Source organism: Helianthus annuus, chromosome 7, assembly GCF_002127325.2.
Source record: "Helianthus annuus cultivar XRQ/B chromosome 7, HanXRQr2.0-SUNRISE, whole genome shotgun sequence".
Lineage (NCBI taxonomy): Eukaryota > Viridiplantae > Streptophyta > Magnoliopsida > Asterales > Asteraceae > Helianthus > Helianthus annuus.
Window position 1 is genome coordinate 57,464,051 of NC_035439.2, and position 16,244 is coordinate 57,480,294.

The 16,244-nt window shown below is 36.2% G+C and overlaps 1 protein-coding gene and 1 long non-coding RNA gene across 26 annotated transcripts; one reads left to right on the forward strand and one right to left on the reverse strand.

Moving 5' to 3' along the window:
- Positions 1-626: 626 nt before the first annotated feature.
- Positions 627-5,626, reverse strand: LOC110867839 (pre-mRNA-processing-splicing factor 8A-like). 11 transcript variants are annotated; one of them, XR_002551938.2, is made up of 6 exons: positions 4,023-5,063; positions 3,805-3,870; positions 3,639-3,710; positions 3,507-3,554; positions 2,878-3,332; positions 627-1,084 (listed from the first exon to the last, which is right to left on the reverse strand). XR_002551938.2 is itself a non-coding variant. In XM_035975624.1 (6 exons), the coding sequence occupies exons 2-6, from the start codon at positions 4,031-4,033 to the stop codon at positions 3,119-3,121; spliced, it is 411 nt and encodes a 136-aa protein (XP_035831517.1). In that variant the 5' UTR covers positions 4,034-4,186; positions 5,336-5,469; the 3' UTR covers positions 2,776-3,118. The 11 variants fall into 11 exon arrangements, 5 of the variants coding, with proteins under 5 accessions (XP_035831517.1, XP_021972579.1, XP_021972583.1 ...); XM_035975624.1 differs by lacking the exon at positions 627-1,084 and adding an exon at positions 5,336-5,469 and having other exon boundaries at positions 2,776-3,332; positions 4,023-4,186; XM_022116887.2 differs by lacking the exon at positions 627-1,084 and adding an exon at positions 5,094-5,221 and having other exon boundaries at positions 2,776-3,332; positions 4,023-4,186.
- LOC110867840 lies at positions 4,120-12,579 on the forward strand. Of its 15 annotated transcripts, none has more exons than XR_004863314.1 (7): positions 6,470-6,818; positions 6,902-8,012; positions 8,502-8,766; positions 9,555-9,654; positions 10,321-10,654; positions 11,248-11,422; positions 12,127-12,579. It is a non-coding gene; the product is annotated as an uncharacterized LOC110867840 (long non-coding RNA). The 15 variants fall into 15 exon arrangements; XR_004863315.1 differs by having other exon boundaries at positions 11,251-11,422; XR_002551944.2 differs by lacking the exons at positions 11,248-11,422; positions 12,127-12,579 and adding an exon at positions 4,120-4,252 and having other exon boundaries at positions 6,715-6,818; positions 10,321-10,755.
- The last annotated feature ends 3,665 nt before the right edge of the window (positions 12,580-16,244 follow it).

Genomic DNA, 16,244 nt, shown 5'->3' on the forward strand with positions numbered 1-16,244 from the left:
AACAGCCGTAACCGGCGTCTCCTTCTCCTCTTTCTTGCGACTGGTATGTTGTCTAGGGTTTCTTCAAGAAGAGAATGCAGAGAAGAAAAAAGAGGGTGTCTTGGGTGTTGGACGATCCATGAGAGAAAGAGAAAAATTTTAAGGGTTTTGAAAGAGTATGGTAAGGTTTCAAAAATAAATAAAGTTGAATGACTTTTATTTCTTGTTTCATACGTGTATACACACATACATATAAAGCATAATGTCATGGATATAGTGTGTACATCATCACAACCATACTTGTATCATGTCATACTAAACGTATTAGTCAACAAAAATATCTTTTGTAAGTGTAGGCCTTACAACCAAGAACTATGATCATGATAAATCAATTACTTAACACAATCTAGTGAAATAATTCACCCTACCAGTAGGGTGACTTGATTGACGTATACTATATATATAGTACTTAAATGGGATCATTTATATAAATAAAACACAAGATCTGATAATAAAAAGAAATGTAGGTGTTTGTGTTTGTATATATTTATACATAAGTATACACTTGTGCTTTCCTTGAACCTGTAATCTTTATTAAAATAGCCTGCGTTAAAATATGGATATTAATTACAATCATATTTACGTGTATGTTATGCATATAAACTAAGTTGAAAATGCTTCTCTAGCATTTTGGTTACCAATGTTTGTTTTGTTCTTTCATATCGCTACAAAATTGTTAATTAATAACGCGTTATTTGTAACTCTAATCATAATTACCAAGTGTCGAAATTACGGGTTGTCACAAAATAGGCCTTAGATTTTCATTTGTAAAACTCGTTCATTACATTACATTCGATCATTCCATTGTATTCAAATTTCAGTATTCAATAAAGTTACATTTATCATTTGCGATCTAGAGATCAAAGATCATTCTGGGCAACATAAAGTGGGAAAGTATCAAGCAACTTACATTGTAAACAGAAGGTTTGGATTGTCTTTGCTATAAACAAAAACAAAGCCGTTCTCCCACTCTAGAGTTGTAATACTCCGAGGAAGGCGGTTCTTCATTTCCCAAAAAACACTTATCTCCTAACATTTAAAAATACTAACACATGGCAAGATGAGCAGATCAGGTGGGTTGTGAAACGAGTTGTAAAAGGTCATTTTAGTATGAGTATATACAGGTTATTTGGTGATGTTTGCACCCAAACTTTTTCACTTTTTAAATAGAGTAAAATGCCATTTTCGTTCTTGAGGTTTTGCCAGTTTTGCGACTTCATCTAAAGGTTTGTTTTTCCGCATCTGGATCTAAAAGGTTTAAAATTTTGCCATTTTCATCCAGCTCGTTAACTCCATTTATTTTTCTCTGTTAAGTCAGGGATATTTTCGTCTTTTTTTGTTAACTTAAAGGGCAATTCGGTCTTTTTTACTTTATGTAAAAAGAAAGAATACCCTTGAAAAAGACCGAATTTCCCTTTAAGTTAAAGATTAAGACGGAAATACCCATGATTTAACGGAGAAAAATGGATGGAGTTAACAAGCCGGATGAAAATGGCAAGATTTCAAACCTTTTGGATGCAGATGCGGAAAAACAAACCTTTCGACGAAAGGCGCAAAACTGGCAAAACCTCAAGGATGAAAATGCCATTTTACTCTATTAAATAATAATTATTATTAGAGTGAATTGCAACGATTGTCCTTCATTTTTATACCCATTTGCAGGCGCTGTCCTTTATGTTTAAAATTGACAAGTTTTGTCCTTTATGTTTTCAAATCATACACGTTTTGTCCTTTAGCCCTAACCCAGTTAGATTTTTCTGTCAAATCTGGTCATGTGCAATGCACATGAGGGTAAAATTGTCTTTTCACCCTTATCCTTCTTTACTGTTATCCCTCTCTACATGTGTCCATCCCTACCACAACAAACAACCGCCACCAACACCCCTCTTTTTACATTTGTTCCCCACCGCACCACTCACAACCACCACAAACAACTGCCACCCTCTACCCCCTCTCTCTACATCAATTCTCCACCGGCCCACCACACCACTCGCAATCACCACCCACTGCCCCAGATTTGAGGATGAGAAGAAAGGCAGCGGCGGCCACCACCAGATCTATGGTGGGGTTAAAACGACCACCTCCCTCGATTTGACTATCTGAGAGATATGGTGGTTCGTCTCTCAACCCGATCGCTCTGTATTCAGTTCGTTCCCTAGATCTGAGATAGATATGGTGGTTCGGATGTGGTTAACTGCGAATTGGTATCTCATGAATTTGTGTCTTGATTTGACTTTGGTCAGATTTAAGAGAAACTACGAGGGCTGATGAATTTGTGTATTGATTTGAATTTAAGATGTGGGATTTGATTGTTCATTGTTTGGGGGTTTAGGATAGAGAAGGGGAGATGGGTGGGTTTCATTGTTAATTGTTGTTATTGGGTTACTGTTGGGAGAGAGAGACTTTGAGTGGGTTGGGTTGTAGGTGATAGCAGTAGGTGGTGGTAAGTGTTGGCGGTAAGGTGGATGGTGGTGGTAGATGGTTTATGGTGATGGTTAAGTAATTATACAGATTACAGAGAGGGAATGAGAAAGTATCTTAATATAATTTTTTTATTTAATTAATCTTTTTTTTATTTTTAAAGTTACTTACATAATTAGTCCTTTTAAAGGTGAAATGACAAAAATGCCCTCACATGTAAGGCATATAACCATATTTAACAGAAAAAATTAACTGGGTTAGGGTTAAAGGACAAAACATGTATGATTTGAAAACATAAAGGACAAAACTCGTCAATTTTAAACATAAAGTATGATCACTCTTATTATTAATATTGAATGGTCAGGTATGATCACAAATACAAGATTATTAGAATAATATCAATCTAAGAAAGTTTACCATCATGTTTCATGAGCCGCATTCTTGCATCTCTGGGCCAGCACTTTCTATTATTATACTCGACCATATTTTCGTTTTTAGGATCAGGGTGCTCAGTGATATAGCGCTGGATAAGGTCACAGGCCTCTTCATGTGTAAAACAAAACAGGATATGCACTTTGTTAATGTACCAGGAGTACAACAGTATCGGGTGTCGTGTTTCAACTTTAGTATCCCGGAAAGTAAAGAACTCATTAGGCGTTTATGGTGGGCCAGCAATTTTGCTCGCACGGGTCAACCCAAGAAATAAAAGATCCAGCACCAGCCCGTAGTACTGTGCTACAAAAGAAGCAAACTGGAGACCACGCATCGGCCCATTTGAGTTTGTGTGACTCATATCCTTGTAAGACAACACAACATTGTTCTTTGAACACATGTAATCAGCAATATTGTGGTCAACAATCAATCGTAGAAGCCTGCAAAAATGAAAAAGAAAAGGCACATAGTTATCAGCAATTTTTCCGGTCAACTTGTTACTTTGAAGGGACCTAAAATACAGTTAAGAAAATCAGATATGCTACAAATATGTACAACAATTTAAAAAGTAATTAGATAAGGCAGAAATTTTCAAGGTTGCCACTTGAAGAAACCTGATATTGTAGGGGATTTCACCGGTGATCTGATTGTAAGATATATCTCTGCAGATCAAACAAATTTAGTCATCGGTGTTATCGATATATTACACATTTTTAGCTTAAAAATCAGTAAAAATTGAGACTTACAATATCTCAAAGCTAGTACAGTTACCAATGCTATCTGGGATAGTTCCGGTCAAGTTATTTCCCCGAACATCACTAAATAAAAATCATGAATAACAACGTTTAAGTAACGTGACAAGAACTTAAAAGAAGATATTTACGTTAGAAATACATACAAATAGTCAAATACCAAAGGCCAGTTAACTGGCACATATCAGCAGACAGAGTCCCGGTTAACAAATTGCCTCCCAAGCCGCTGTAAAAATAAAGTTACATAACACTTTAGATAAAACCGTAAAAAAATAAAATAATTCAAGTGAACAAGTACTCACAGATACTGCAATACTTCATTCCATTCCAGTATACTATATAAATGTGATGTACTAAAATGTAATTTTACATACGTACAAACTAAGCATGTATCGTCTCGCGTGTTCCGTTTTAAGACGGGCAATGTTGGTATTGCATGTTTGGTTCAGTAATGTGAAGAGGTAGTGACGCTTTAGACAGTTTCAAGAATGTATCGTCTCGCGTGTTCGGTTTCCAGAACCCCCTCTTAAGATTTAAGAACTCTGCATCGGGAATCAAGATCACACACTCGAATTGAAGAACGTGCATGTGAGAATCTATACGAGAAGGTATGTGTTTGTGTTCAATAATCAGTATCATGTGTCATATGATTGATTTCTTGAATACCCATTTGGATATGAGCTTGTTTGTGTACTGAATGCAAGGTGTTTGATGAAATGCCCCAATGGGTTTAACTGGTTTTTGCAACCTTTGAGTTTATTTTTACATTTATTTGTTGTGATTTAGTGGGTTTTTGTTTTAGTAATCAGTCTCGTGTGTCATATGATTGATTTCTTGAATACCCATTTGGATATGAGCTTGTTTGTGTACTGAATGCAAGGTGTTTGATGAAATGCTTAACAGATTTTCTTTAACTGATTTAGTGGGTTTTTGATATACTTTCTGGGGATGAACTCATGCCTATTCCCAATTTAGAAACCCCTTTTTCTTGATTTTTAGGCTGCACGGTATGCATCCCGTCCTCCACCGGCGCCCCCCACGTCCTCCATCCCGCCCCCCACGTCCTCCGTCCCGTCTTCCACGTCCAATTTCAGACGGTGGCGACGGTCTGAAATGGTGGGCCCCCTTTGTTTTGTTTGTTTGTTTGGTTGTGTTAGGGACTTGTACATTAGACTTCAATACTTGTATATAGGGCATAGAAATTAAAAAAAAATAAAAAAAGTGGTGGGGTAGGATCATCCTCCCATACCCTCTAGTGACCATCCTTGGGAGGACTATGACGTGGCGCCTACGTGGTGGATGGTCCTGCAAGGATGGGATGTCACCATACCCTCTAGCATTAGATTTTTGTTGGCAGTACAATTAGTTACTTATGGAATTACATATCTGTTTGACTTCTATTTTAATCGTCAAAATCTTGAAATATTAAAGTTAGATTATTTTCCTTACGAGCAAAAAAGTTTTTGAGTTATGTATATTGTCAACGTTTGCTAGCTGTTCTCCTTAGGCTATGGGGTATGGGGACCGTCCCCATCCCCGTCTTGGTTCGGCGCCGGCTACACCCCATCCCGCCACCCCCCCGTCCCCGTCTTCAACGTCCAGGAATGGACGTTCAGGACGATCCAACATGGTGGCCCCCATTGATGATTTCGACCGTTAATTTAAAAAAAATAATAATAACAACCACCCACCTCCGCCGGGAACTACAACCACCACCACCACAAATTCGCCGCCACCACTCAATCAATCAACTTCCAAAACACCGTCGCCGTTAAGTTCTTCCCCAACGGAAACACCACGCGTAGATTGCAGACTGGATCGGAACGGTGTCGGAGTGGATTCCATCGCCGGTGGCGCCGAAATCGGTGACGGAGATACGTACAGATTCAGATCGGGATTGAATTGAAGGCAGACGGATGTATGGTGATGACGTGTGTGGTGACATTTGAGTGTAGAGATGGGGATCTGGAGTTGGTGGTTGTGATAGGTGTTTGAGAGAGAGGAGGGGGATTATGCATAAAAGTGGTGAGGTAAAAGATTAAATAGTTTGGTAGATAAGATTGAATGAATCTGATCTAATCTGACATTTTGGTAAATGTTAAAATAAAAAATAAAAAAGTTTTCATCGGGTAGAAAATTAATACTGTGTGCTGAAATGGTTTTGGATTAGTTTTTTTTTTTAAATAAAAATTAAAAAATAATACAATTGTTGTTTTTAGTGTATTTTTTTTTATTTTTTGTAATGTTTGTTAATATTAATGAAAATAAAAAGAAAAAGTTGGACTAGGACTAGGACCATCCTCCCATACCCTCTAGTTTTTGAGGGATGGATCATCCTTGGGAGGACTATGACGTGGCGCCTACGTGGCGGATGGTCCTCAAAGGATGGGATGTCACCATACCCTCTAGTCGTAGTTTCTCTTTGTTTGTTTCTTTATTTTAGATGTTTCAAAAATTCAAAAAAAAAAAAAATCAATTTTTTGGAAGATCCCTTTTTTGTTGATTGAACTTTCACACAAACATGAAAAAATGATTTTTTAGAGGCCACATTACTTCAATCTGGAATTCTGGATGTTTGTCATATTGTTACTTTTATATTGATTGATTTAGCTTGAGTTTTAATCCCAATATGCTTGTTTAAATGGTAAATAACTTGCTATCTTTCAAAGCATTTGTGTTGTTGTCATTATCTTGACATAAATGTGAATTATTTCATTCCAACTTGATAGAAATTGCACTCTAATTTCTGGTTAGTTTGTCGGTCAGTCATTATCAAATTCCAGCTTCATTGAATATTTGAATACCCTTTTATAATTGTAAACTTACATTATGATTTCGAGAGTCCAACTGCAACGTGCTCGTTTATTTATTTCTGTTCTCTATGTTCTTCTTTTAGATTCTATATAACATTGCTCAGCCATCTCCGTGTGGAATAAAACAATGATCAAGGATTACGTCGTGAAGCTTAAACAAATGAGTGTCGATTGATTACTTGATTAAAATAGTTTTTGACAGGTTTACGTGAATCACGATCTTTGTTGTTAATACGTGCTGCAAAATTTGTTTTCAGGAACATATTATTCAAACCGGCGGTGGGTCCGTCCGTGTCTGTAATCGTGTATGGAGACCAAGAAAAGCCACCCTTGATTACATATCCAGATTTAGCTCTAAATTGTAAGAATCTGTAACACTCTTTGATTCTTTTCATGTTGTTTTATCATACTTTTGGTCTGATTAAGGTTCAATTTTGTGGACAGATATGTTGTGTTTTCAAGGACTATTCTTCTGTCCCGAAGCCGCTTCATTGCTTCTTCATAATTTCTGCATTTATCACGTCAGTCCACCTGGACACGAGGTCTGTGAACGGGCTTATATTAATATAGGGTTGTTTGGATGTTCATTTTGAACTTGATATTAAATAATCAGAATTAGATGATAAAAGTTGGCAAGACGTTAGGGGTTACCTGTAATTTCAGAAAGTAAATTAAAAACCCATACCGAAACAGAGTAGGAAAACAAACCCGTATTCAATTGTATTAGGAGTGTGAATATTGATAGTTTTATATGATTTTTTTCTTGTTTTACACTCGCAAGTTTGGAGAGAAATTTCCAGACCACCTTTGCTCCAGGTAACTTGGTACAAATAGATTTTTTCAAAATATTTTAGAAATTCATGGAACTACACTGATATGTTATATGTACAAAGCTCATGATGGTAATTGTGGTATCTCTTGATTCTCAAGTCTTTTACAATGAAGAATGAGTGTTTTTTGGGCCATCATAGAGACAGACATATGCAGAATCAACAACTAATATAATACCTTAATGTTTCATCATTCATGAAGGATGCTGTCCTTTTCACTCATTAAAGCAGGTTGCCCGTTGAATATCAGTGGCTCTAATTTTACTCATGCTGCCACCATTTGTTCCGACACGGAATCAAGAGCAAGTTGTTGTCGTTACATCAACGCTCTTATCGCAGTTTCAATTGCTCGTTATGCAAACACAGGTAACAACCTAGGAGTTTCTCCAGAACTATCCGATATCTGTCTCCAAGCCATATCCCAAACGTTGGAAACACATGGAATGACAAAAAATGCTACGGCTTTTTGTGGATTCGGGACGAGAATTCCTGTCAATTACGAGTGCCTCGGAATAAAAACAGTCGATAAGGTGAGGGACGTTGTAAAAAGTGTTTAAACGCTGGAATTTTGTTTTTGAGGAATTTAGTCGGAGCTGCGGATAATATCACATTAAGTACTTGTAGAGATGCAATGTTTGTTGCTATTGCTAGCCAAGTTGACGATGTAGCGGCCGTTGAGACCGCTGACTGTTTTTTCGGAGTTCAAGGACTCGGTAGCACTTCAGGTAAGGCTGGTTTTAGAGAAAACTTTATAAATTCTTAATAGAGTAAAATGACATTTTCGTCCCTGAGGATTGACCAGTTTTGCTACTTTCGTTCAAAGGTTTGTTTTTCCACGTCTGGATCCAAAAGGTTTGAAATCTTGCCATTTTCATCTGGCTCATTAAACTCATATCCATTTTTCTCCGTTAAGTCAGGGGTATATCCGTTCTTTTTGTTAACTAAAAGGGCAATTCGGTTTTTTATGGGTATTTGTTCTATTTACATAGAGTGAAAAAGACTGAATTGCCCTTTTAGTTAGCAAGACGGAAATACCTTTGACTTAACAGAGAAAAATGGATGGAGTTAACAAGCCGGATGAAAATGGCAATATTTCAAACCTTTTGAATTCAGATGCGGAAAAACAAACCTTTGGACGAAAGTCGCAAAACTGGCCAAACCTCAGGGACGGAAATGACAATTTACTCTTGTTAATATTATTGTTACTTTAACAGGATCCTCCACACCTATATCTTCTTCACCTGAGTTATCTCCAAGCTCGTTTGGTGCCGTGGGCCCAAGTCAACTCTCATTGACCGCACCGGAAATTAGACACCGTTCCTGCTGTTGGCATTGCAGTTACAGCGCTAGCCGCTATCATGCTGGTATTAATGGTTTTCCTTATTCGCAGAAAAAGTAAAGAACTTGAAGGACATGACACGACGATTGATAAAACCTCAACAGAAACAAAATCGCAGACAACAAAAAGGTTCCAAGACGGTAATTGATTGTATAATCTTTACATGGCAAATTAAGTGGTTCACCGGGCCTGGCGGGTTGGGTTACGGGTCAAAACTTGTTAAGTTTGTAAAACGCCACTTTTTTGAACGGGTCAAAATAGGTAGGGTTGGGCTGACTCGTATACACTTTTTTGTCTTCTCTTTTCTTGAATTATAAAGAGTTAATTACGTTTTTTGTCCATTTGAAAACAACAATCACAGTCCATTAGTTTAAAAATTGCCAAAAAAGTACCAATACTTTTACTTTTGTAACAATTACAGTCCACCTCCAGTTACTCCATCCATTTATTCTGTTAACTTTTGATGAAATGCTCAAATTGCCCTGTTATTATTAAAAGGGGCCCACCATCGCATAAGAAAGATGTAATGCAGATGAAAAACGCGTGTTTAGAAGCTCAACAGAGTGAAATAATCACCAATACTCATCAGAGTGATGATGATATCGTAACCAATGAAGTCATAACACATGATGATGCTAAATCTATTAATACTCATTGCTCAAGAGGTCAATCTCTACCAGTAAGTATCAACCTCATTTTAATTTTGATGTGTATTAAGAGTATTGTAATAATATCTTTTTGTAATCTTGTTTGGCATATTAACCACCCTTAAAAAATGTGAAAAAAGGTGTTTGTGAGTCAACTCAACCCGGGCCAGGCTGTTTTGAACCACAATATATATATTACCATACCCATGACCTGTCCATGTTGAAACACTAGGGTTACTATTGAGCGAAATAACAAGAACTATGTTATGTTATTGCTGCAGATATTTTGTGCAACTCCTCCTATTTATGACAAATCAATTCGACAACTGCAAAGCTTCTTGTCAGGTCTGGTTGCAGAAGAGAAGTTAGAACTTAGAGACGGTACGTATCGTATAAAGAAGTAAATAAATAGCAAACTTTAGGAAATGCTTTGGCATAGAAAATGAAAGATACAGTATCAACTTACTTACGACAGCTATTTTAGTCAATATTTGTAACTTTATGTTGTTAAAAAATTAGAAACATGCAATCTTTCATGCTTTTCAGATGACTTTGGTTTATAAAACTTAGGTTGTGGCTGAAGTGAGTAAATGTTTAGATCCTTTTCGTAGAAAACTTAGGTTGTATTTTCTATCATTTTTTTGTTTGAATTTTTTTTTCGTGTAACTTTACCTATTATAAGTCATATTTATAATTTAATCATTTACTACTATTTATTATTTATATATATACACACACATAGAGGGGTAAGAACCAATAATTTTACCTATTATAAGTCCCCCGACCCGATCCAAAGCTTCAAAAGCCCCTCTCTGTGTAGCCTTCTCTAACCGAGCCAAAGCAAGGTTGAAAACCTGTGATTTCGATGTAGCGCTGAAAGATTGTGAAGCATTCAAAACACCCATTTTAAAACCATAATGTGTTAAGGTAAGGAGATACCCGTGTTGATGTTTACCTTGTCAAGTACATCTACATACCCTTTTATTTTACCTTTTTCATTTTGTTGATCATTATTGTCTTATTTAACTGTATTTTTGTCTGTTTTAGTCAGTTTGAAGAGAAGATTAAGGAGATACCCGTGTTGAGGCGAACTCAAGCGTTCTTTTAACATCAATGATGATGGAGAACCTGACACATCGCGTGGGGAATTTGAATAATAAACAAGTCGAGCATGAGGCGATCTCAAACTAGAAAAGCTACTATGAGCTAAGTTCGAGCTCCGGAAATAGAACTCAGAACAAGATGGGCTCGAGCTCCGGAAATGGAATTAGGAACGACCTGATCTTAAGCCACAACTCCTATACGTTAAACAAGTCGAGCTTGGGCTCGGCTGTTCTTATAAGTATATCGATGCTTTGTAAAGATGGAATGAGAGAGTGCGGTACATTATCACTATATATACACTAGGATTTTTCCCACAATGATTTTTTCACATAAGTATTGTTCCCACAATGATTGTTTCATACTAGATTTGATTTTTTTTTCCCTAAAAGACGAAACAAATTTGTTTTTTAATGAATATCGGTTGTGGCTTGTACTAGACATAATTGCATCTAATATTAGTCGGGACACCCGTTGCAACGCGCGGGCCTTCCCACTAGTATATATATATATATATATATATATATATATATATATATATATATATATATATATATATATATATATATAGGGTAGGGTTCTAGAGTGAACACCCTCCCAAGAGTGAACTGTGTGAACTTATATGGACCGTTGATCTTCATCATCTTGAGATTATAAGAGAATGGCAAGATCGTAATTATTGGGTTAATTTTATATATTTAATTAAATATAAAAGGTTATTATTGTACATTAACAATTAACAAATATGGAATGTGATAATTGAATGGTTTAATTGTCGTAATATTTTGAAATCTCTCCTAAAAAATAGTGCATTTCAAATCTCTTTCAAATATCTAACAATATTTCCTCCATTTTTTGTGTTTTATCAAATAGAAGAAGACAGAGAGACAACCGAACGGTGAATGAAGATTATCAGGGCGTCGACGAAGAACAATCGAACCAAGGTACACCGATGTAACCTTCATTGGCGACGGCAAAATAAACGACGAAGAACAGCGTCGGACCGTTCAAATCGCCGGAAAAATCATCTTTTCTTCAACCAATAAAGGTACACAATGTAAATCTTAATCTTTATATGTTTGAGAAAGTAGTTGAATGTTGTGTTCCTTTTATTAATGAACTAAGAACATAAAATCAGAATTAGGGCTTAAATGTTATGTTCTGGAAGTTGTTTAGTTACATTTATTTGGTACAATGGTGTGATTTTTAGGAGTAGTTAATCAATTTCGTGTAAGATTCCTTTGAAGGAGAATGTTGATTTAACAAATTAGCTGATGGTAGAAAAAATTCTCGCTGTACATCTGTGTACGTTGTCTTTAATTCGGTTGAGATGGTAGAAAAATTCTCGTTGTACACCTGTACAGCGTGGTTAACAAGGCTGATTTTTGCTCTGTGTTTTTATTTTGTTGAATAATAAGTTTGATTAAACAGAATGAAGTTTGATTACACATGTGTACTGCTTGCCCAAAAGTGTTGTTTTTTTAAATGTGAATTTATAAAATGTGTACACATGTGTACAACGTGTTTAACAAGGCTGATTTTTGCTCTGTTTTTTTATTTTGTTGAATAATAAGTTTGATTAAACAGAATGAAGTTTGATTACACATGTGTACTGCTTGCCCAAAAGGGTTAATTTTTTGAATGTGAATTTATAAAATGTGTACACATGTGTACTGCTGTTTAACAAGGCTGATTTTTGCTCGATTTTTTTTGATTTTGTTGAATAATAAGTTTGATTATTTGTGCGTTCAGGCCGAGTACAGAAATTGAGAATGCTTTGCCACACAGGTTGGATTTTGAATGGAAGACAGACAACAACACTATGGATTGCGGGGTCGTTGTCATGAGGCATATGGAAACGTGGTTCGGGATAACAGTCGAGAAGTGGAATAATGGCTTCCTACTTGATCATACCACCAAGAAGGCGTTCTTGACACATTTGAGGAAGAAGTACGTAGTACAGCTAATAACTTCAAAGGTTAACAAGCACCGTAAGCGCATAATGGCTGAAGAAGTCCAACATGGGAAGGCGAGCGGAATAGGTTGTAATTAGTACGTCTATGTTGGTTGACAATATTAAACGTGTGGTGGTATGATGTTTCCGTTTGTTGACAACATTAAAAATGTGGTGTTTTGGTGTTTTGTTTTGTTTTGAAATAGTCGAACACAAATTTAGTTTTTATTCGTATGGTATTTTTGGTTTTTAGACTGTTTTGTGCCACCTTACTGTACGCAATATAGGGTGATGAATAATAAATTTTATACAACACTTACACAATATACCTGTTCGCAGTTTGTAAACAGCGCAAACTCAGTACACATGAATACTTGTTATATAAATATCCAAGTACACCTGTGTACAAACATAGTAAGCAGGTAAGTACACATGTGTACTGTCACACCCTGGCTTTGCGGAAGCGTGGGTTATTTGGTGTGACTTCTTAATACCATAGCAACAACCATAACAATGCTATATGATAAAAACATAAGATATTCACCCATAAATAAAGTTTAGAAAAATACCATATTATACTTGTCTTAAAACAATAATCGCCAAAATAAGCTACAACCCATGACTTGCTTTAATGAGTTCGTAAAAACTTAGCAAAAGACTTAAACGATACTAGATTTAGAGTTATGTAACCCGTCCAGGAAGAAGTTACACCTTCTAAACCCGGGATGACTTCTTTATTCAAACGCAGCTTGAAATATATATATGCATACCGTGCCAGATCCATTAGTTTCCTGAAATACATGTAGTTTGAAAAGTCAACATAAAGTTGAGCGAGTTCATGTGTATGTGAGTTGATATAAACCTTTGTAAAATGTCTGTATGTATGAAAATTCCTGGTATGTAGCAATAAGGAAAAATTCCTGGTATGAAAATTCACGTCATTGGGCAGCGCAAATGGCTGGAAATCATCATTGTCTGTGCTGGTAGTATCTGAGGTATACACCTCGTGCTCTGATGAGACTATGCTGTCTGATACTATGGGCATGGGGTCTGTGGTGTCCGACTCTCCAAGGCCGGATGAAGGCAAGTCGTCTGTAATACAAACACGCATATGCACAAATAATCAATCACCTAGTCAAATAAACATATTAGTCACCAATACGCAATCAAATAGTTCTCCTAGTCCTACTAGCCTCCCAGACTGATCTTCCTAGTCCCACTAGCCTCCCAGCCTCCCAGACTGCTCTTCCTAGTCCCACTAGCCTCCCAGCCTCCCAGACTGCTCTTCTTAGTCCCACTAGCCTCCCAGCCTCCCAGACTGCTCTTCCAAGTCCCACTAGACATCTACCTCGGTTTCCCAGACCGAGCCTCGACCTCCCAGACCGAGCCTCAGCCTCCCAGACTGAGCCTACAAATAATAAATTAAATGTGCTCAACATTTGTTTGTAAAAACGTTTTGGATCTGGACTTAAGTGGTATGCAATGTAAAAATGTTTTCGTGAGAGCCCTAGTGATCATAGTCTAGACTCGAGAAAGAATCCTAGTTCGCTATGATTAGAGCTCTGATACCAAGCTGTCACACCCTGGCTTTGCGGAAGCGTGGGTTATTTGGTGTGACTTCTTAATACCATAGCAACAACCATAACAATGCTATATTATAAAAACATAAGATATTCACCCATAAATAAAGTTTAGAAAAATACCATATTATACTTGTCTTAAAACAATAATCGCCAAAATAAGTTACAACCCATGACTTAATTTAATGAGTTCGTAAAAACTTAGCAAAAGACTTTAAACGATACTAGATTTAGAGTTATGTAACCCGTCCAGGAAGAAGTTACACCTTCTAAACCCGGGATGACTTCTTTATTCAAACGCAGCTTGAAATATATATATGCATACCGTACCAGATCCATTAGTTTCCTGAAATACATGTAGTTTGAAAAGTCAACATAAAGTTGAGCGAGTTCATGTGTATGTGAGTTGATATAAACCTTTGTAAAATGTCTGTATGTATGAAAATTCCTGGTATGTAGCAATAAGGAAAAAGAGATCAATTAATGTGTAGCTAATACATTAATAAGTGAAATGGCCTAGGAAGCACTCAAACCTGTAACGCGTATTTCATACCGGTCCTTCCGGCGGAACGACATAGTCACCACATGCAGCCACACGCTGGCTCATGTGTGGGGCTCGCAACACCCGATAGATCTATCACTCATGCCACTCGGTCCTTATACAAGGATTAATGGTCTTACGATAATAGCCTACCCATTCACATGATCTAAGTAATAACCCTCCTTACGCTAAACATACCATGTATAAAAGTGCTCGTAATCATAGTAACATGTATTTCACCCCCGCAATTTAGAAAACTGAAAACAGTTAAGAGAAAAGGGGGACATGAACTCACCGAAGTGCGTCTCTAAAAAGTATCTCCCAGTCAACCTGCTGTGCGACGACCTACACGTACTAACTTCTATTAGACGGACGGCCGTGCCTTAGCTTAAGGGTTGATGTCTTTAGGAAATAGTTAGGCAACTATTTCGTAATTACACTTCGGAATTATTTGGTAAATATATTCCTTCCCAAGGATGGGGGTTTTAATACATGTGCGTTTATACAATTCCAAGACTTTATTATTAAGTCCCACTTAATAAATATACTCTAATTCTTTTGTCCAAAATATTCTATCTCCAAAATATAAATATCTTTCCCAAAAATATTATATTTTATTTCATTTGTCTAAAATACTCTACTTCCAAAATATAAATATTTTTCCCAAAAATATTATATTTATTCCATATAATTTTTCCCCAAAGTAACACTCGTCAAAATACACACTTATGAGTATTTTCTAAAAATGCGTGAGTTATCTTTAAAGATCGGGTGGTATTAATAATACCGTTGTAACTTAATATTTATTGTGAAGGCGTTCGTATTATTTTGGAGTTGTTAACATTCGGTAATATTATTTTTACTCTAAAAGTAATATTTAGATAGTTTGCAAAATAATCACAAAAATTTACGCAAGTGTTGTTATGAAAATATATATTCTAAATATATATATTTTAGCAAGTTTATTTTGTGAAAATCCCACCTCCGACACTTAAAAAGTTTTGTAATAAAAATCGTGGCGAAAGTTATTCGGGAAAACAAGTTAAAAATATAGTCATAACACTTGTGATAAAAATATTTACAAGTGTTAGACTTTTGGAAAAATTTCGCCAGAGTTTCCCCTGTAACTGGAGGTGGCCACGCTTTCAAGCGTATCATTTTCTTTTAAAATTCAAATCAACAATTTTCTCAATCAACAATAAACAATATTCAAACCATCAAACTAGTCAAAATAGATATAATTCGCAATAATACATGAACTTGTGGTTTATCCAAAATATGTAGTAACTTTCCATTACTTTTAATGGATCTTTGTATAAATCAACTCGGTTTCTTGAGAGTCTCGTTTTTAAAGAAAATAAATTTCCACAACTTCTTGTCAACATTCACAAAAATAGTTCTTTTGTCAAAACTTTGTGTTACACAAGTGTCTACACACTTGTGTGTTTACAAAAATCACTCTTGTTCATGTAAAACCCGGTTTAGAAAATATGATTTCTTTTGACGCTTCGTCCTTTGAAAATACCACTTGTAGATCCGTAGATCTACTAGTTTACAAGTCTATTTCATAAGAAAGATTGTCTTTACACAAGTTCATGCTTGATATGTAGTAGTGTTCATCATTTAACCGCTTTCATATCTAACATATTCTAGGTCATGTTTCATGGACCTGACTTAGCCGGGTTAGATGATGATCCGAGCTACTACTAGCATAGATCAACACTAAATAATCACAATAAAACAAGTCTTACAAGTTTTACACAACTCTATTGCTTTTATCCAACATGTTTATCAT